Source organism: Prunus avium, chromosome 8 (genome assembly GCF_965620075.1).
Source record: "Prunus avium chromosome 8, drPruAviu1.hap1.1, whole genome shotgun sequence".
Lineage (NCBI taxonomy): Eukaryota > Viridiplantae > Streptophyta > Magnoliopsida > Rosales > Rosaceae > Prunus > Prunus avium.
Window position 1 is genome coordinate 38495391 of NC_142291.1, and position 16852 is coordinate 38512242.

Below are 16852 nucleotides of genomic sequence, written 5' to 3' on the forward strand. Positions count from 1 at the left end.
TAATTATATTTATGTTACATTTTATAATTAATTTATAAGTATTTTAACTTGATTAATGAATTACTCTTAATAGTAAAATATAAAAATACATTCATTTAAGAAAGTAATAAAATAATATTTTAATTTGACATATCGGGTGGGGTGTAAAACTATGCAAGATGTCAAATTGCCACATCAACCATCAAATTTAAATTTAATGTTTGGTATTTGACATCTCCCTTGGAAATGCTCGTAGGAGGAGTTTTGTTTTTTTAATATAAGAAGATGATTGGAAATGGGAAAAGGATAGTGTAACATGACATATGCAATTACTTAAAAAAGCAAATTAAGATCAGACGTAAGCATACGGGTAATTATCAAAGTAAGCATATTAACAATGATTTCCTCCTTCGGCCCAATTTAAAAAAAATCAAAAAGAGTACGATTTCCTCTGGTCACCAACTTTGATTATTTGACCGAACTACACACAACGAATGCATATGAAAATATCAAGCAAAAATGTTAGGCGCATTGATTTGAATTTGAAACTAATTAATCACAAATCGAATCAAACCTTCTGAACACGTCATGAAATTAAATCTACTTCATTCAATTTTTGGGATTGGACCTAAATAATAGAAGAAAAACCTAAACTGATGCATGTCAATTACCAGCAAACTTTAACCGCCAAAAACTTGTCAACTAACACGTGTTAAAGCCTAATCATGCCATGGTGGCAAGTATGAAGCAGTGCAGCCATGCATAATATATCTGCATCATTTGAGAATTTAAAAATATATATATCTATATATATCTATATAATATACGTGAGCTTCCTGGATTTTGCCTCCTCCTCATCGTGCAGGGGAGGAGAACACAACGCAAGTGAACAAATTAGAGCACGAGGTGTTCAATGCCAGCTAACAAATTTGAAAACCCTGATCTGACGTGTACCTCTATGATCACTAATATAAGTGGGCCCCAAAACGCACTCTCTTGAGAAAAAAAAAAATAATGAAAAATCCCACACAATGCAAACACACCGTCCTCTCCACTTATATAAATTGCCATAAGCAATCACACACTTCTCTCAGTCTCAGCTGCTCTCTCTCTCTCTCTCTCTCTCTTCTTCCTCCTCCTTAATAATTTCTCACCCACCTCCTCCAAGACTCTACCCAAAAACCTTTTAGCATTTCCAAATCGGTGCACAACATCCCAACTTTTGTACCCCTTGTATTTCTAATTGTACCACCTTTTCCTAGCTAGCTAGCCTTTTTTTATTTTCTTTTCATGGGTAACGCTGATTATGTATACCCTTCAACAAATGTGGAGGGTCAGTCTCCTCACCGAGTTGCAATCCCTCCACCACAACCCTTCGTCAAAACCCTGAAAAACTCTCTCAAGGAGACCTTCTTCCCCGATGACCCTTTGAGGCAGTTCAAGAACCAGCCAGCTTCAAGAAAGCTTGTTCTTGGCCTTCAATACTTCTTTCCAATTTTTGAATGGGGGCCTCGCTACACGCTTGACTTCTTGAAATCCGATCTCATCTCCGGCATCACCATCGCCAGCCTCGCTATCCCTCAGGGGATTAGCTATGCCAAGCTTGCAAACTTGCCACCAATTCTTGGCCTGTGTGAGTAGCACTTGTACAATTCTATAGTTTCTTCTTCTTCATTTCTTTCATTTGGTTGTTCCCACTCTCAGTTTTTCATCGTTCATTTTGTTATGCACTAGAAAATAAATTAATATTTATAGGATACATGTTGCATGTGAGAGTTGGGGTTGTGATCAGTTATTATAAACTTCGTGTTAATTATAAATAATATAAATATTTTTTTTAATGCAGATTCAAGCTTTATTCCACCATTGGTTTATGCCATGATGGGGAGCTCAAGAGATTTGGCTGTGGGGACAGTGGCCGTGGCTTCACTTCTCACAGCTTCAATGCTGGGGGCAGAGGTCAATGCTATGGAGAACCCTACCCTTTATCTTCACCTGGCTTTCACAGCAACCCTCTTCGCTGGAGTTTTCCAAGCTTCCTTGGGCTTCTTGAGGTCAGTAGTTTTCTTATATTTTCCTACCATAAATATCTATTATGGTAGGTTTAGTGCAGTAATTAGCTAATTAGACGCAACTTAATAGATTTAAGTAGTAGGAACAATAAGGCAAATGAGCTCAAATTGATGTAGAAAAGGTAAACATTTTGTACTTGCTTTCTGGAATTTTCGTCTTTTAGCACAATTTAACTTTTTCCTGTTCAATAATTAGACTAATGAGATTCGATCGCTCACTGTTTTCAAGATTCTGCAGACACCGATTGATCCACAGCCAGCTTCAAAGATTTCTAAATATATATAATATTTATAAATAAATAAAAACCATACTCTGATAGGGATACAAGGATATAAATTAAATTTGATTTAGAGAGGTTTTTTTTTCCAATTTTGTTATATTTTTTAAACTATTCTAATATACGATAAGGAGGTTTGAACTTAGCTTTAAAGAAACGGACACACTTACCTTGATTAACTGACCTATCCCGCATCTGGTATTATTATGTGTTTTGCATGAATGAATATATATATATACATATATGTATATGATTGATTGATTGGATTGCAGGCTGGGTTTTATCGTGGATTTTCTATCACATGCAACGATAGTAGGGTTCATGGCAGGGGCAGCCACGGTGGTGTGCCTGCAGCAGCTAAAAGGGATTCTTGGGCTTAACCATTTCACCCATGAGACCGACGTTGTGTCAGTTCTGCGTTCTGTCTTCAGCCAAACACATGAGGTTGGTTGTCTTGTCCCTTTCCTCCCATTTCTCAGCCGCGCAAAATTAATCAAACTGCCTTTCTTTATGTTTAATTTAAGTCATCAAGTCTTGTTTTGGGACACCCTAAACTTTTGTTAATCACATGCATTATATGTTCACACACACACGCATATATGATCGTGAAAGAATTTGACACGTGTTAGCGTCATGGTATGGATATCTTCTTAAATTAAAAGAAGAAAAAAAAGAGTTGAGGGGTCATTTTCTAAAACCTAAAGTGTTTGTTTTTATTTGACAAAGGCTACGGAAGAATTTAATTAAGCAAGAAAGTCTGAATATTATTTGGATAGAATTTTATTGCTCAAGTGGGTTTGAGTTTTATAATTCCTTCTAACAATGATTGGTGGTTGTTGCTTGCAGTGGAGATGGGAAAGCGGAGTTTTGGGATGTTTATTTCTCTTCTTTCTCCTCGTCACCAAATACTTTGTAAGTGAATATCGAACCCAGATCTTTAATTTCCCTTGTTTATTATATTAATCTCTGATACTTATTCTTTAATCCTGACATGTTTTCTATTTAATCCAACAATCTGTAACGCAAGTATATGCCTGATGTGATGCCCCAGCAATTTTTTAAAAAAAATAACAGAGAATTGGAAAAATGGTTGAATTCGATTGGATTAATAATAGAAATAAAGTTCCAATTAGTCAAAAAAGTTTCAAGAAACTACTTAGCATCCGACTTTGTAGACCCCTCTATTTTCCATGGGTTGAAACCAACCAACTTCCTTTTTTAGACTTCCTTTTTGTTAGATCAAAATTCTCGTTTCACTTTCAACTATAACCTGCTCCCATTTCAAATTAAGTAACATAAACTTTCAAAGATTATTGACTCCGGCCCAGCTGCATGCACCTAGTTAAAATAACGAGCAATGCTAGGCATATTATATTTCCATACCAATACAATGGGTCCATTTTTATTAGAAAGGTGTATATAAATGTGGATTAGCATTTTTTGTAAAATAATAGTAGGATTAATTAATCCATGGCTGCCAATATATTAAGCATTGTTTCTTTGTCAAAAAGAAAGGTGAATTTTAAAATGCTAATGTGGCTGATACAGTTTCTTTGTCAACATGGTGATGCAGAGCAAGAAAAAACCCAAGTTCTTTTGGATATCAGCCATGGCACCTCTCACGTCAGTCATATTGGGAAGCGTTCTGGTTTATCTCACCCATGCTGAGAAACATGGCGTTGAAGTGGTGAGCACTCCCATTTTAGAACTCATTTATTTATTTTTCTCATTATGCGATTGGATTATTCAAGTGATGAGAGAAGTAGACATAACAAAACGCTCAAGAGAAAAACACTAGTGCCGGCTTTCCTATCATGTTACAATTGGTATACGTCAAAACCTACCATGTGTTACGAACTCTTATTTATAATTAAGATTCTATGACACATGACATATTTTAACTGGACGGTACGCAACCATGATAAAATTAGAAAAAAACCGAGGAGTCTGTGATCACCAACTAGTGGCCTAGTTAGGAACAGATTGGACCACCATAAAAGTTAAAAAAGCAGGTCCATCTCCCATGTGGTTTGAGAGGCCTTTGGCAAAAACTAGTCTTGGGCCAACCCATAAATAATTATTTAAGCACTCTGTCTACATTATTGAGCCCCCACCAATAATAGAATTGGGTAGAAATTGTGTGGGCCCCTAAAGTTTGCTATATTTCCCCTATCTCCCATGGCATCAGAGACAGTTCTTCTGGTTGATTGGTCATTGTCAATACCTTTTCCATTTAATTTATAAAAGCTTTTTGTATTTTGTATTTTGTTTTTTACCTAATGACAAATTTTTCTAATTAATGCCTGAATTTTCTGGTGGATATATATATATTTTCAGATAGGAAAGCTGAAGAAGGGGCTTAATCCACTGTCCTTTGGAGACTTTGTGTTTGTGTCTCCTTATCTATCAACAGCTTTCAAAACTGGCGTCATCACTGGAGTCATAGCTCTTGCGGTAAGTAATTAACATAATTCTTTAATTATTGATGTTGGTTAGGCCAGTTGATCACGACAATAAACATGTTGTATTGCAAACCGTTCTTAATTATAACAATTAATGGATTGTGGGTTTTCCTAATTGCTATGTGCAGGAAGGAATAGCAGTAGGGAGAAGCTTTTCCATGTTCAAGAACTACCACATTGATGGGAACAAAGAAATGATTGCCATTGGGATGATGAACATTGCTGGTTCTTGCACTTCTTGCTACCTCACCACAGGTTAATCACTCATCGTACACATTTAATACTAATTAAATTAAGGGGTTTAATCTTCATTAGATTCATTTCATGTTGCTAATTAAGCGAAATTTCTTCATCAATTTTCAGGGCCGTTTTCCAAATCAGCAGTTAACTACAATGCAGGATGCAAGACGGCAATGTCAAACGTTGTCATGGCAATTGCGGTTATGTTCACATTGTTGTTCCTCACTCCTCTGTTCCATTACACTCCCCTGGTTGTGTTGTCTGCTATTATAATAGCCGCCATGCTCGGCCTCATAGACTATGAAGCCGCAATTCACCTCTGGAAGGTTGACAAGTTTGACTTTGTTGTCTGCATGAGTGCCTATATCGGCGTTGTTTTTGTCAGCGTTGAAATTGGACTAGTCTTAGCGGTACGTATCATTGTTGCGTGTGACGGTAATACTATATCTAACAACTTAGAAACTCTGATTAGAACTAATATTTCTTTTTTCTTCTGTGTAGGTTGCAATATCTGTGATCAGGGTACTTTTGTTTGTGGCAAGGCCAAGGACTTTTGTTCAAGGAAACCTTCCGAATTCCATGGTTTACAGAAATGTTGAGCAGTATACCAATGCAATCAATGTTCCTGGAATTCTCATACTTGAGATTGATGCTCCCATTTACTTTGCAAATATCAACTACTTAAGAGAAAGGTACTAATTAATTAAACCTGAACACACTCTTGCATGTTATAATAAAATTTAAAAATAATATTTTGAAAGTTGACCCAAAGTCTTACTTGTTTTCAGGATTACAAGGTGGATAAATGATGAGGAAGATAGAATCAAATCTGCAGGGGAAAGTAGCTTACAATATGTGATATTGGATATGACTGGTAATTAAGGGAAACAAATAGATATATACGAAGAAAATTAATGTGACATTTTTTACCCTGAAATTAATTTGTTTTCTGGTTTAATTTGCAGCTGTTGGTAACATAGACACAAGTGGGATAAGCATGTTTGAAGAGGTCAAAAAGCTTGTTGACAGAAGGGGGCTCCAGGTACAAAAATCTGCAAGTCCCTTTCAATATATCAAATATTTCCTTCCAAATTTCTATTTCATCTGTTTATATAACTCTATAATTTTGTTCCCATTTCTGTGTTTAGCTTGTACTGGCGAACCCGGGAAGCGAGGTGATGAAGAAGATGAACAAGTCAGAGTTGATTGAGAAAATAGGTCAAGAATGGATTTATCTCACAGTTGCAGAGGCTGTTGCAGCATGCAACTTCATGCTTCACTCCACCAAGCCCAACCCCGGCAAAGATCAAGAACCAGCTGCATGGAACAACGTTTGATGGCTTTGGCTGGCTACAATGTGAATTTATGTATCAGAAAGCAATATCCACATAAATATGAAGACTCGTTTGAATTAAGGAGAAATGAGTCTCATCATTTGTGTGTTAAGTTTGCTCAAGTCAGAGTTGGAAGCATTAATTTTTTCCACCTTCCAACATAATGTTATTTGGAGAATATTGTATATCACTACATAATGAAATTAAAAATATTGGAGATCACCAACTCTTCTAAGCTCAGTTACAAGAAAACGCATGCTTTCTAGCCACTACAATATTCTTCTTAATTACTTCAAAAATCTAAATACAAGCTCACATAATGACTTCTCTTACTCCAACCAAGGCTACAAGTGGGCATTTCTTTTATTTTTTATAAAATCGATAGTCTAAAATACTCTAAATTAATCTAATCTATGGGAGGGGGATTCAAATTTGGATGCAAGAGAACGGGCTTACTGCCATGGCCAATTCGCCTAACCCATGTCTGCCAAGCGGCTAATTCTTTTTCAATTTCAAGCATGCATATTTGGAAATTATGGTTGCAATTTGCAGTGTGCTGTTGGAGTGTTGCCTTCATCTCCTCAATATGGATTCTCAGTTGTTGAGAAGTACGCTACTAAACTAATGGTTGTTTCAATTATATTTTTGAATCATTTCTGAAGTTTGTGATGCATACTGCATAGATTTGATTTCTACTCCATTAGTAAATGCATATTAGGTTTTAATTGTTTATTCCGTTTTCTCTAAGTACAGGAATGTAGTAAATATAGAGAAACGAAAACTTTTACGTAGATCCAAAGATTCCTATGAAGATGAATCCATTCTCTTAGAAAGGTTAGAAAGGCAGTTCATCTTTTTTTTTAAAAAAATAGCGGCTATACTCGGTTTTTTCCAAATGTTTTTTAAAAATAGTACATCCGCGTGGCTATACGCGGTTTTTTTTATTTAAATTTTATTAAAAAATAGTATAGCCGCGCGGCATTACTACTTTTGACATGTGGCTCCTAGGTGCTAGGCGGGTCTTTTTTTATAGGGATTTTTGTAGAAATGTCACATGAACTTATACATAAGTTTCCATTTGTCACCTTAAAGAAAAATTTAAGAGAAATGTCACCTTAATTTTTCAAAATCCATTATTTGTCATCTGACTTTTAACGCCATCCAATTTTCCATCCATTTTTAAGGGCATTTTAGTCTTTCCATTTTAGAGAAAAAAGAAAAAAAGAGGGGTGTTGTGACCAAGCCCCCAATCTTATGGAATGAGATCTATTTGTCCCCATTTTTCCTGTCTCATCCTCGTCCCTTCGTTATTTTTTCGACACATTTCCACACTTAACCTAAACACAATTAAGGGAAAAAACAAGTTAATCCAGCCCTTTTCTCCAAGTCGCCCCAACCTCTTCCTCTCCTCTCACATCACCACCATCCATCCGTAAAACCCATAAATTTGTTTTCACCTAGTCAAATTTTCCTTCAACATTGTTGCATCCTTCAGCTTCAGTCAATTCATCTCAAAATCGCATCCTGGATACAAGTGGAATATAGATGTGTCAAATTCAAATGATATCCAAAATTGCATGCACCATTGAACTATTGAAATCAAATGCAACATGCCATAAGTTGAACAATTCATGTCCAGCCCAATGTGGATAGAAACCAGCTTACTTTCCATAAAATTTCCCAAAATTGAAGTACCATTTTTTTTAAATATGCACTTTCGTCGTGAAGCTTGTAACTAGAGTGGTTATTCACACCCAAAATTAGAATTTGATGGTGGCCTTGTTCGTTGAATCAAAATAATATTGATAACTCAAAAGTAAAATAAAAGGAAGTTCAAAAGAGACTCCAGGAGCCACAAACAACTTGCATAATTTTGAAGATAAACCATACATTCAAATACTGGCTCCGCAATTCACCTAAACGAAAATCAGGGGGGAAAAAAAAAGATGCCAGTATAGCCGGGCGGCTATACCTTTTAAATATATTATATTTAAAGAGTACAGCCGAACGGCTATACCATTTAAATATAATATCTAGCCGATCAGCTATACTATTTATTTATATATTATTATTTTTTTTAAAAAGGGGGCCAAAAATGGCTATACGGAGTTTACATTTCCCTCCCTTCCTGGCTCGCTTCACTGAATCATTTCCCTGCCTTCATCTCCTCAATATGGAATCTCAGTGGTTGAATCATTTCTGAAGTTTGTGATGCATAGATTTGATTTCTAGGCCATTAGTAAATGCATATTAGGTTTTAATTGTTTATTATGTTTTCTCTAAGTACAGGAATGTAGTAAATATAGAGAAATGAAAACTTTTACGTAGATCCAAAGTTTCCTATGAAGATGAATCCATTCTCTTAGAAAGGTTAGAAAGGTTAGAAAGGTGGTTCATATTTTTTTTTAACGGCTATACTCGTTTGTATTAATGTTTCTTTAAAAAATAGTATAGCCGCGCGGTTATACCCGATTTTTTTCTAATGTTTAAAAAAAATAGTACATCCGCGGCTATACTCGGTTTTTTTAATTTTATTTAAAAAATAGTCTAGCCGCGCAGTTATACTCGTATTTTCCTTTTTAAAAAAAATAGTATAGCCGAGTATAGCCGAACGGCGATACGCGGTTTTTTTAATTTTATTAAAAAATACTACTATTGAAATCAAATGCAACATGCCATAAGCTGAACAATTCATGTCCAGCCCAATGTAGATAGAAACCAGCTTACTTTCCATAAAATTTCCCAAAATTGAAGTACCATTTCTTTTAAATATGCACTTTCGTCGTGAAGTTTGTAACTAGATTGGTTATTCACACCCAAAATTAGAATTTGATGGTGGCCTTGTTCGTTGAATCAAAATAATATTGATAACTCAAAAGTAAAATAAAAGGAAGTTCAAAAGAGAATCCAGGAGCCACAAACAACTTGCATAATTTTGAAGATAAACCATATATTCAAATACTGGCTCCGCAATTCATCTAAACGAAAATCAGGGGGGGGGAAAAAGATGCCAGTATAGCCGGGCGGCTATACCTTTTAAATATATTATATTTAAAGAGTACAGCCGAACGGCTATACCATTTAAATATAATATCTAGCCGTTCGGCTATACTATTTATTTTATAAATTTAAAAAAAAGAAAAAAGAAAAAGAAAAAAAGGGGGCCAAAAATGGCTATACGAGCTTACATTTCCCTCCCTTCCTGGCTCGCTTCACTGAATCACTTCCCATCAAAGTCTTCGAGTTCAAGGCCGAAAAAGAGGTGGGCAATTCCTCATTTGACCTCTCATGGCGCCTCCCAAGAAATCAAAGAAAAGCAAGAAAGATAGGAAATTGAAGAAAAACTTAAGCTTGGTTCCAGTCGAGCCTAAAGCCGCAGACTCTGGCTGGTGGGATAGTTTTCAGCCCAAGGTTTTTCTTTTCACTAAGCTCAGTCTCCAATTACTCTGCTTCCTCCTCTTTAGTGGAATGCATTCAGATTACTTGTAGTTTTAACTAAATTATCTTTATATTTTGTTTATTTTGGAAAATCTATGATGCACAGACATCTAGAACAGGTGGTGGATTTTGTTCTGTAACGTTAAATTCCGTAATGATGTTCATAATTAGAGCACAAAACCCATAAACTGTGCTTTTGTTTAGTTAGGCTGTTGGAAAAATCGGCCTAGGCGCTAGGCGGCTCCATTTTTTTTCCCCTGACTTTAGCTAAATTATGAACTCGCTTCAATTTCTGATGGCGGCTATAAGAAAACTGGGTTCTGATTATGTGTTTTGCATCCTTAAAGAGAAAGATGTGGTCGAAAAGTTATTGCTAGAGGGAGCAATAGAGATTTTAGCCTGTAAAAGTAGTATGTAATTGTTAGGAATCTGGTTTGATCTAAGTTGGATGAGTAGTTGGAAATCCTGACTGAATCACACTTGGGGAATATACAGATACAGAAACACATAGTCGGGCTTTGCTTGTTGTTATATGGAAGCAAGTTTTTCTGTCTTCCTATTTGCCTTTTTGTAGATTTTTTATATTTTCTAAAGTTGATTTCTGTTTTGAACTTTCCATGATAACTTAACTTTATTCTGTTTTGGCGATGTAATTCATCTGTGCAGATTCTTCACTATCCAATAATGAGGAGGAAAGTATTAAGTATTTCTTTAGGGTCTCTAAGAAGAGTTTTGACTATATCTGTTCCCTTGTAAGAGAAGACCTTGTGTCGAGGCTGCTGTCTGGTCTCATCAACGTAGAAGGAAGGCTTCTTAGTGTAGAGAAACAGGTTGCAATCGCTCTAAGAAGGTTGGCATTTGGTGAGTCTCAAGTATCAGTGAGAGCTGCCTTTGGGGTAGGCCAGTCCACAGTTTCTCAGGTGACTTGGAGAGTTTATTGAAGCATTGGAAGAACGTGCCAAGCATCATCTCAAGTGGCCTGATTCCAACAGAATGGAAGAAATAAAGTCCAAACTTGAAGAAGCCTTTGGATTGCCCAATTGTTGTGGAGCCATAGATGGTACACACATCATTATGACCCTTCCTACCGTTCAAACATCAGACGATTGGTGTGACCTGGAGGACAACTACAGCATTCTCTTGCATGGAATTGTTGACCATGAGATGAGGCTTCTTGACATTGTAACTGGTTGGCCTGGGGGCATGACGGTGTCTAGACTTTAAGTGTTCAGGATTTTTCAAGCTCTGTGAAGGTGGACAGCAATTGAATGAAAATGTTAGAACTTTATCTGGAGTAGAGATTATTAGAGAATACTTAGTTGGTGGGGTTGGCTATCCTCTGCTTCCCTTGCTCATAACTCCTTATGAAAGCAATGGCCTCCCAGCTTCCATTTCCGCTTTCAATGCCGTTCATGGGGCTGCAAGGTCACTTGCAGTAACGGCATTCTCGCAGTTAAAGGGCACTTGGAGAATCCTTAACAAGGTCATGTGGAGACCCGATAGGCGGAAACTTCCGAGCATCATCTTGGTATGTTGTTTACTTCACAATATAAGAATTGACTGTGGAGATATATCACAACTTAGTGATGGCCTCATCAGCTTCTTCCAGCTGCTCCTTCACGTTTTCAAATTCAATACCTTTGCCCTTTTTGCTCTTTTCAGTAATCTCCACCTTCCTCTTCAGGTCTTCCACGGTTATTTGAAGGTTTGTCAACTTTTGTACATCAGAATCAAGACTTTCTAGAATCCTTCTCTTGTTGTCTTCTTGACGGGGCTCTGTAAATCTCTTGTGTTCCTTTACTGCTTCAGTCTGACTGTGGTCAGTTGGTACAGCGTCCACCTTCTGGCCCTTGCCAACCATCAAATCAATGCTGGCATCCTGGTCAGTGGTTTCCCACAACTCAAGCATCTGACCATCAGTCTCTATGGTGTCTCTTCTGCTTATCCCATAGGATGAACACTCTGATATCTGATCAAGAATGATGTCTTTTCTTGAGCCAGATATTTCACGCTTCTTCGTAGTGCTACCAACCCCATCCCTGAATTTCTTCGTACCTGATTTGAGGAAAAATGCCTTTCCTTTTCCACCGTTACCTTTTCAATAGCTTTTATTCTTCTTTGTAAATCCTGCAAGTCCGAAACACCATCTGATACCGTGGCCACTTGATCTCCATCCAAATGAAAGCTTTCAGCATGCAGAAAGTCATCCTGGGTACAAGTGGAATATAGATGTGTCAAATTCAAATGATATCCAAAATTGCATGCATCATTGAACTATTGAAATCAAATGCAACATGCCATGAGCTGAACAATTCATGTCCAGCCCAATGTAGATAGAAACCAGCTTCCTTTCCATAAAATTTCCCAAAATTGAAGTACCCCTTTTTAAAAATAAATAAATAAATGGAAGTTCAAAAGAGAATCCTGGAGCCACAAACAACTTGCATAATTCTGAAGATAAACCATATATTCACATACTGGCTCCGCAATTCATCTAATATAAAAAGCAAGTCTCTCAAAAAACTTTCTGGCTAGAAGACCATACACGATGGCATTGAAGCAAAGAACATAATTACATTAGTGAGAACTCATGGGTGCATGTCTAGATGATTTTTGAAGAGTTCATACAGGTTCAAAAGAGGATAGAAAATGTGCAGGACCAATCAAAAATTGCTAACCCATTATGGATAAGGAAATAAATAGAGTAAAGCTTTAGGTTCCAGATAGAAAAAAAAGAAGAGAGTATTGAAGCTTTAATAAATGGATCATCACCTCAGTCCAATTTCCCATTGCAGAGGGAATGTATAAACAGACATGGAGATTACCTCTGATTCTTCTGTGGCTAGTTTATGAGATGTGGCGTCTGCAAGCACATGCTTCTCAAGTGTTGTACACTCCTTCAAAGAGATGACAGATGGAATATGAGCAGCCAACTGATCTTGTAGCCCTGATAAACGAAAATGAGGGGAAAAAAAAAAGATGCCGGCAAAGCCAGGCGGCGATACCCTTTAAATATATTATATTTAAAGCGTACAGCCGACCGGCTATACTATTTATTAAAAACAAAAAAGCCCAAGAAAGGCTATGGGAGCTTTCCCTCGCTACCTGGTTCGCTTCACATAAAAATCTTCGAGTTCAAGGCCAAAAAAGAGGTGGCCAATTCCTCATTTGAGCAATCACGCGTTTTTTTAAAAATTTTATTAAAAAAATAGTATGGCCGGACGGCTATACTCGTTTTCCTCTAATTTTTATAGCCGCGCGGTGTTACTACTTTTGACAAGTGGCGCCTAGGCGCTAGGCGGATCTTTTTTTATAGTGATTTTTGTAGAAATGTCACCTGAACTTGTACATAAGTTTCCATTTGTCACCTTAAAGAAAAATTTAAGAGAAATGTCACCTTAAGTTTTCAAAATCCATTATTTGTCATCTGACTTTAACGCCATCCAATTTTCCATCCATTATTAAGTGCATTTCAATCTTTCCATTTTAGAGAAAAAAGAAAAAGAAAAGAAAAAAAAAAGGGGGTGTTGTTACCAAGCCCCCAATCTTACAAAATGAGATCTATTCTCCCCATTTTTCCTGTCTTATCCCCATCCTTTCATTATTTTTTCGACACATTTCCACACTTAACCTAAACACTGTTAAGGAAAAAAAGAAGAAGTTAATCCAGCCCTTTTCTCCAAGCAACCTCTTCCTCTCCTCTCCCATCGCCACCATCCATCCCTCCAAGCCATCCGTAAAACCCATAAATTTGTTTTCACCTAGTCAAATTTTCCTTTAACATCGTTGCATTCTTCAGTCAATTCATCTCCCTGTACATCTCAATTATTCTATGAAGAATTAGATTTGATTTGAAATCCTCTTTACTGTAACAACATATATAAATACTTAACCATTCCATCATGACCCAATTTCTGGAGAAAATGAAGACTCCAAGAAATGATAAAAATAAGGGTCACAAGCTCTAGAAGGAAGAATTCTTGTTTTCTTTTTTCCAATTAATTTTTTTTTAGAAGTCTTCACTAAAACATAAGCTCTTTAGCGACACCACCACAGTTCAAAAGGCATGGTTTAAATTTTCTACATAAAGCAAAAAAGGATATTTCTGTCCAAAAACAAAAGCAAAAATGGGTTCCTGAGAATTCTTGCTTGTTTGTGATATTTTCTTTCAGTTCTAAGACCAAAGCTGGTTTTGCATGGCTTGGAGGGGTGGCGTCCTTATATGGTAAAGCCCAAATGGATTTCAAGGTGAGATTTTTTTTTGTTCGAAAAAGGAGCTGGTTTACATATTGGAAAGACTAAACTAACCTTAAAAATGGATGGAAAATTGGATGACGTTAAGGTCATATGACAAATCTTGGATTTTGAAAAATGAAGGTGACATTTCTCTCAAGTTTTCTTTAAGGTGACAAATTGAAACCTATGTATAAGTTCATGTGAAATTTCTACAAAAATCTTATATATATATATATATATATATATATAGTATGGCCGAACGCCTATACTCCAAAAAAAGAATATTTTAAACGTATAGCCGCGCGGCTATACTCTATAAATAGAGAGTTTAAAAAGGATGCCAGTATAGCCGACCGGCTATACCGTTTAAATATATTATATTTAAAGAGTACAGCCGTACGGCTATACTATTTTTTTTTTTTTTTAAAAGGCCAAAAATGGCTGTACGAGCTTTACATTTTCCTCGCTGCCTGGCTCGCTTCACTGATTCACTTCCCATCAAAGTCTTCAAGCTCAAGGCCAAAAAATAGGTGGGCAATTCCTCATTTGAGCTCTCATGGCGCCTCCCAAGAAATAAGAGAAAAGCAAGAAAGATAGGAAATTTAAGAAAAACTTAAGCTTGGTTCCAGTCGAGCATAAAGCCGCAGACTCTGGCTGGTGGGATAGTTTCTTCAGCCCAAGGTTTTTCTTTTCACTAAGCTCAGTCTCCAATTACTCTGCTTCCTCCTCTTTAGTGGAATGCATTCAGATTACTTGTAGTTTTAACTAAATTATCTTTATATTTTGTTTATTTTGGAAAATCTATGATGCACAGACATCTAGAACAGGTGGTGGATTTTGTTCTGTAACGTTAAATTCCGTAATGATGTTCATAATTAGAGCACAAAACCTATAAACTGTGCTTTAGTTTAGTTAGGCTGTTGGAAAAATCGGCCTAGGCGCTAGGCGGCCGCCTAGTCGGGTCTAGGCGGGTCCTTTTTTTTTTCCTGACTTTAGCTAAATTATGAACTCGCTTCAATTTCTGATGGCCGCTATAAGAAAACTGGGTTCTGATTATGTGTTTTGCATCCTGAAAGAGAAAGATGTGGTCGGAGCCATAGAGATTTTAGCCTGTAAAAGTAGTAGGTAATTGTTAGGAATCTGGTTTGATCTAAGTTGGATGAGTAGTTGGAAATCCTGACTGAATCACACTTGGGGAATATACAGACACAAAAACACATAGTCGGGCTTTGCTTGTTGTCATCGACTATGAAGCTGCTATTCACCTCTGGAAGGTTGACAAGTTTGACTTTGTTGTCTGCATGAGTGCCTATATCGGCGTTGTTTTTGGCAGCGTTGAAATTGGATTAGTCTTAGCGGTACGTATCATTATTGTGCGTGACGGTAACACAATAACTAACAACTTAAAACTACGCATTAGAACTAATATTTCTTTTTTCTTCTGTGATGGTTGCATTATCTGTGATCAGGGTACATTTGTTTGTGGCAAGGCCAAGGACTTTTGTTCAAGGAAACCTTCCGAATTCCTTGTTTTACAGAAATGTTGAGCAGTATCCCAATGCAAGCAATGTTCCTGGAATTCTCATACTTGAGATTGATGCTCCCATTTACTTTGCAAATACCAACTACTTAAAGAGAAAGGTACTAATTAATTAAAGCTGAACACACTCTTGCATGTTATAATCAAATTTAAAAATAATAATTTGAAAGTTGAACCAAAGTCCTACTTGTTTTCAGGATAAATGATGAGGAAGGTAGGATCAAATCTGCAGGGGAAAGTAGCTTACAATATGTGATATTGGATATGACTGGTAATTAAGGGAAACAAATAGTGCATATATATATATATATATATATAGGGAAAATCAATGTGACATGTTTTACCCTGAAATTAATTTGTTTTCTGGTTTAATTTGCAGCTGTTGGTAACATAGACACAAGTGGGATAAGCATGTTTGAAGGGATTGAAAAGCTTGTTGACAGAAGGGGACTCCAGGTACAAAAATCTGCAACAGTCTCTTTCAATTTATCAAATATTTCATTCCAAATATTTATTTCATCTGTTTATAAAGCTCTATAATTTTGTTCCCATTTCTGTGTTTAGCTTGTACTGGCGAACCCGGGAAGCGAGGTGATGAAGAAGATGAACAAGTTAGAGTTGATTGAGAAAATAGGTCAAGATTGGATTTATCTCACAGTTGCAGAGGCTGTTGCAGCATGCAACTTCATGCTTCACTCCACCAAGCCCAACCCCCGGCAAAGATCAAGAACCAGCTGCATGGAACAACGTTTGATGGCTTTAGCTGGCTACAATGTGAGTTTATGTATCAGAAAGCAATATCCACATAAATATGAAGACTCGTTTGAATTAAGGAGAAATGAGTCTCATCATTTGTGTGTTAAGTTTGCTCAAGTCAGAGTTGGAAGCATTAATTTTTTCCACCTTCCAACATAATGTTATTTGGAGAATATTGTATATCACTGCATAATGAAATTAAAAATATTGGAGATCAACAACTCTTGGAAGCTCAATTACAAGAAAACGCATGCTTTCTAGCCACTACAATATTCTTCTTAATTACTTCAAAAATCTAAATACAAGCTCACATAATGACTTCTCTTACTCTAACCAAGGCTACAAGTGGGCATTTCTTTTATTTTTTATAAAATCGATAGTCTAAAATACTCTAAATTAATCTAATCTATGGGAGGGGGATTCAAATTTGGATGCAAGAGAACGGGCTTACTGCCTTGGCCAATTCGCCTAACCCATGTCTGCCAAGCGGCTAATTCTTTTTCAATTTCAAGCATGC

General features: G+C 36.6%; 2 protein-coding genes and 1 pseudogene across 4 annotated transcripts; all 3 read left to right on the plus strand.

The window, feature by feature from the left end:
- The first annotated feature begins 1056 nt into the window (after nucleotides 1-1056).
- LOC110763413 (sulfate transporter 3.1-like) lies at nucleotides 1057-6587 on the plus strand. The gene is made up of 12 exons (XM_021966197.2): nucleotides 1057-1612; nucleotides 1826-2033; nucleotides 2602-2773; nucleotides 3176-3241; nucleotides 3903-4016; nucleotides 4667-4783; nucleotides 4920-5046; nucleotides 5155-5441; nucleotides 5533-5723; nucleotides 5820-5905; nucleotides 5997-6073; nucleotides 6180-6587. The coding sequence occupies exons 1-12, from the start codon at nucleotides 1270-1272 to the stop codon at nucleotides 6366-6368; spliced, it is 1977 nt and encodes a 658-aa protein (XP_021821889.2). The 5' UTR covers nucleotides 1057-1269; the 3' UTR covers nucleotides 6369-6587.
- Nucleotides 6588-10098: 3511 nt separating this feature from the next.
- On the plus strand, nucleotides 10099-11708 carry LOC110747461 (protein ANTAGONIST OF LIKE HETEROCHROMATIN PROTEIN 1 pseudogene; annotated as a pseudogene).
- Nucleotides 11709-14516: 2808 nt separating this feature from the next.
- Nucleotides 14517-16573, plus strand: LOC110746939 (sulfate transporter 3.2-like). 3 transcript variants are annotated; one of them, XM_088245532.1, is made up of 6 exons: nucleotides 14517-14720; nucleotides 15246-15397; nucleotides 15509-15680; nucleotides 15777-15850; nucleotides 15959-16035; nucleotides 16144-16573. In XM_088245532.1, exons 4-6 carry the CDS (start codon nucleotides 15844-15846, stop codon nucleotides 16492-16494), a joined length of 435 nt encoding a protein of 144 aa, XP_088101658.1. In that variant the 5' UTR covers nucleotides 14517-14720; nucleotides 15246-15397; nucleotides 15509-15680; nucleotides 15777-15843; the 3' UTR covers nucleotides 16495-16573. The 3 variants fall into 3 exon arrangements, with proteins under 3 accessions (XP_088101658.1, XP_088101657.1, XP_088101659.1); XM_088245531.1 differs by having other exon boundaries at nucleotides 14517-15397; XM_088245533.1 differs by lacking the exon at nucleotides 15246-15397.
- The last annotated feature ends 279 nt before the right edge of the window (nucleotides 16574-16852 follow it).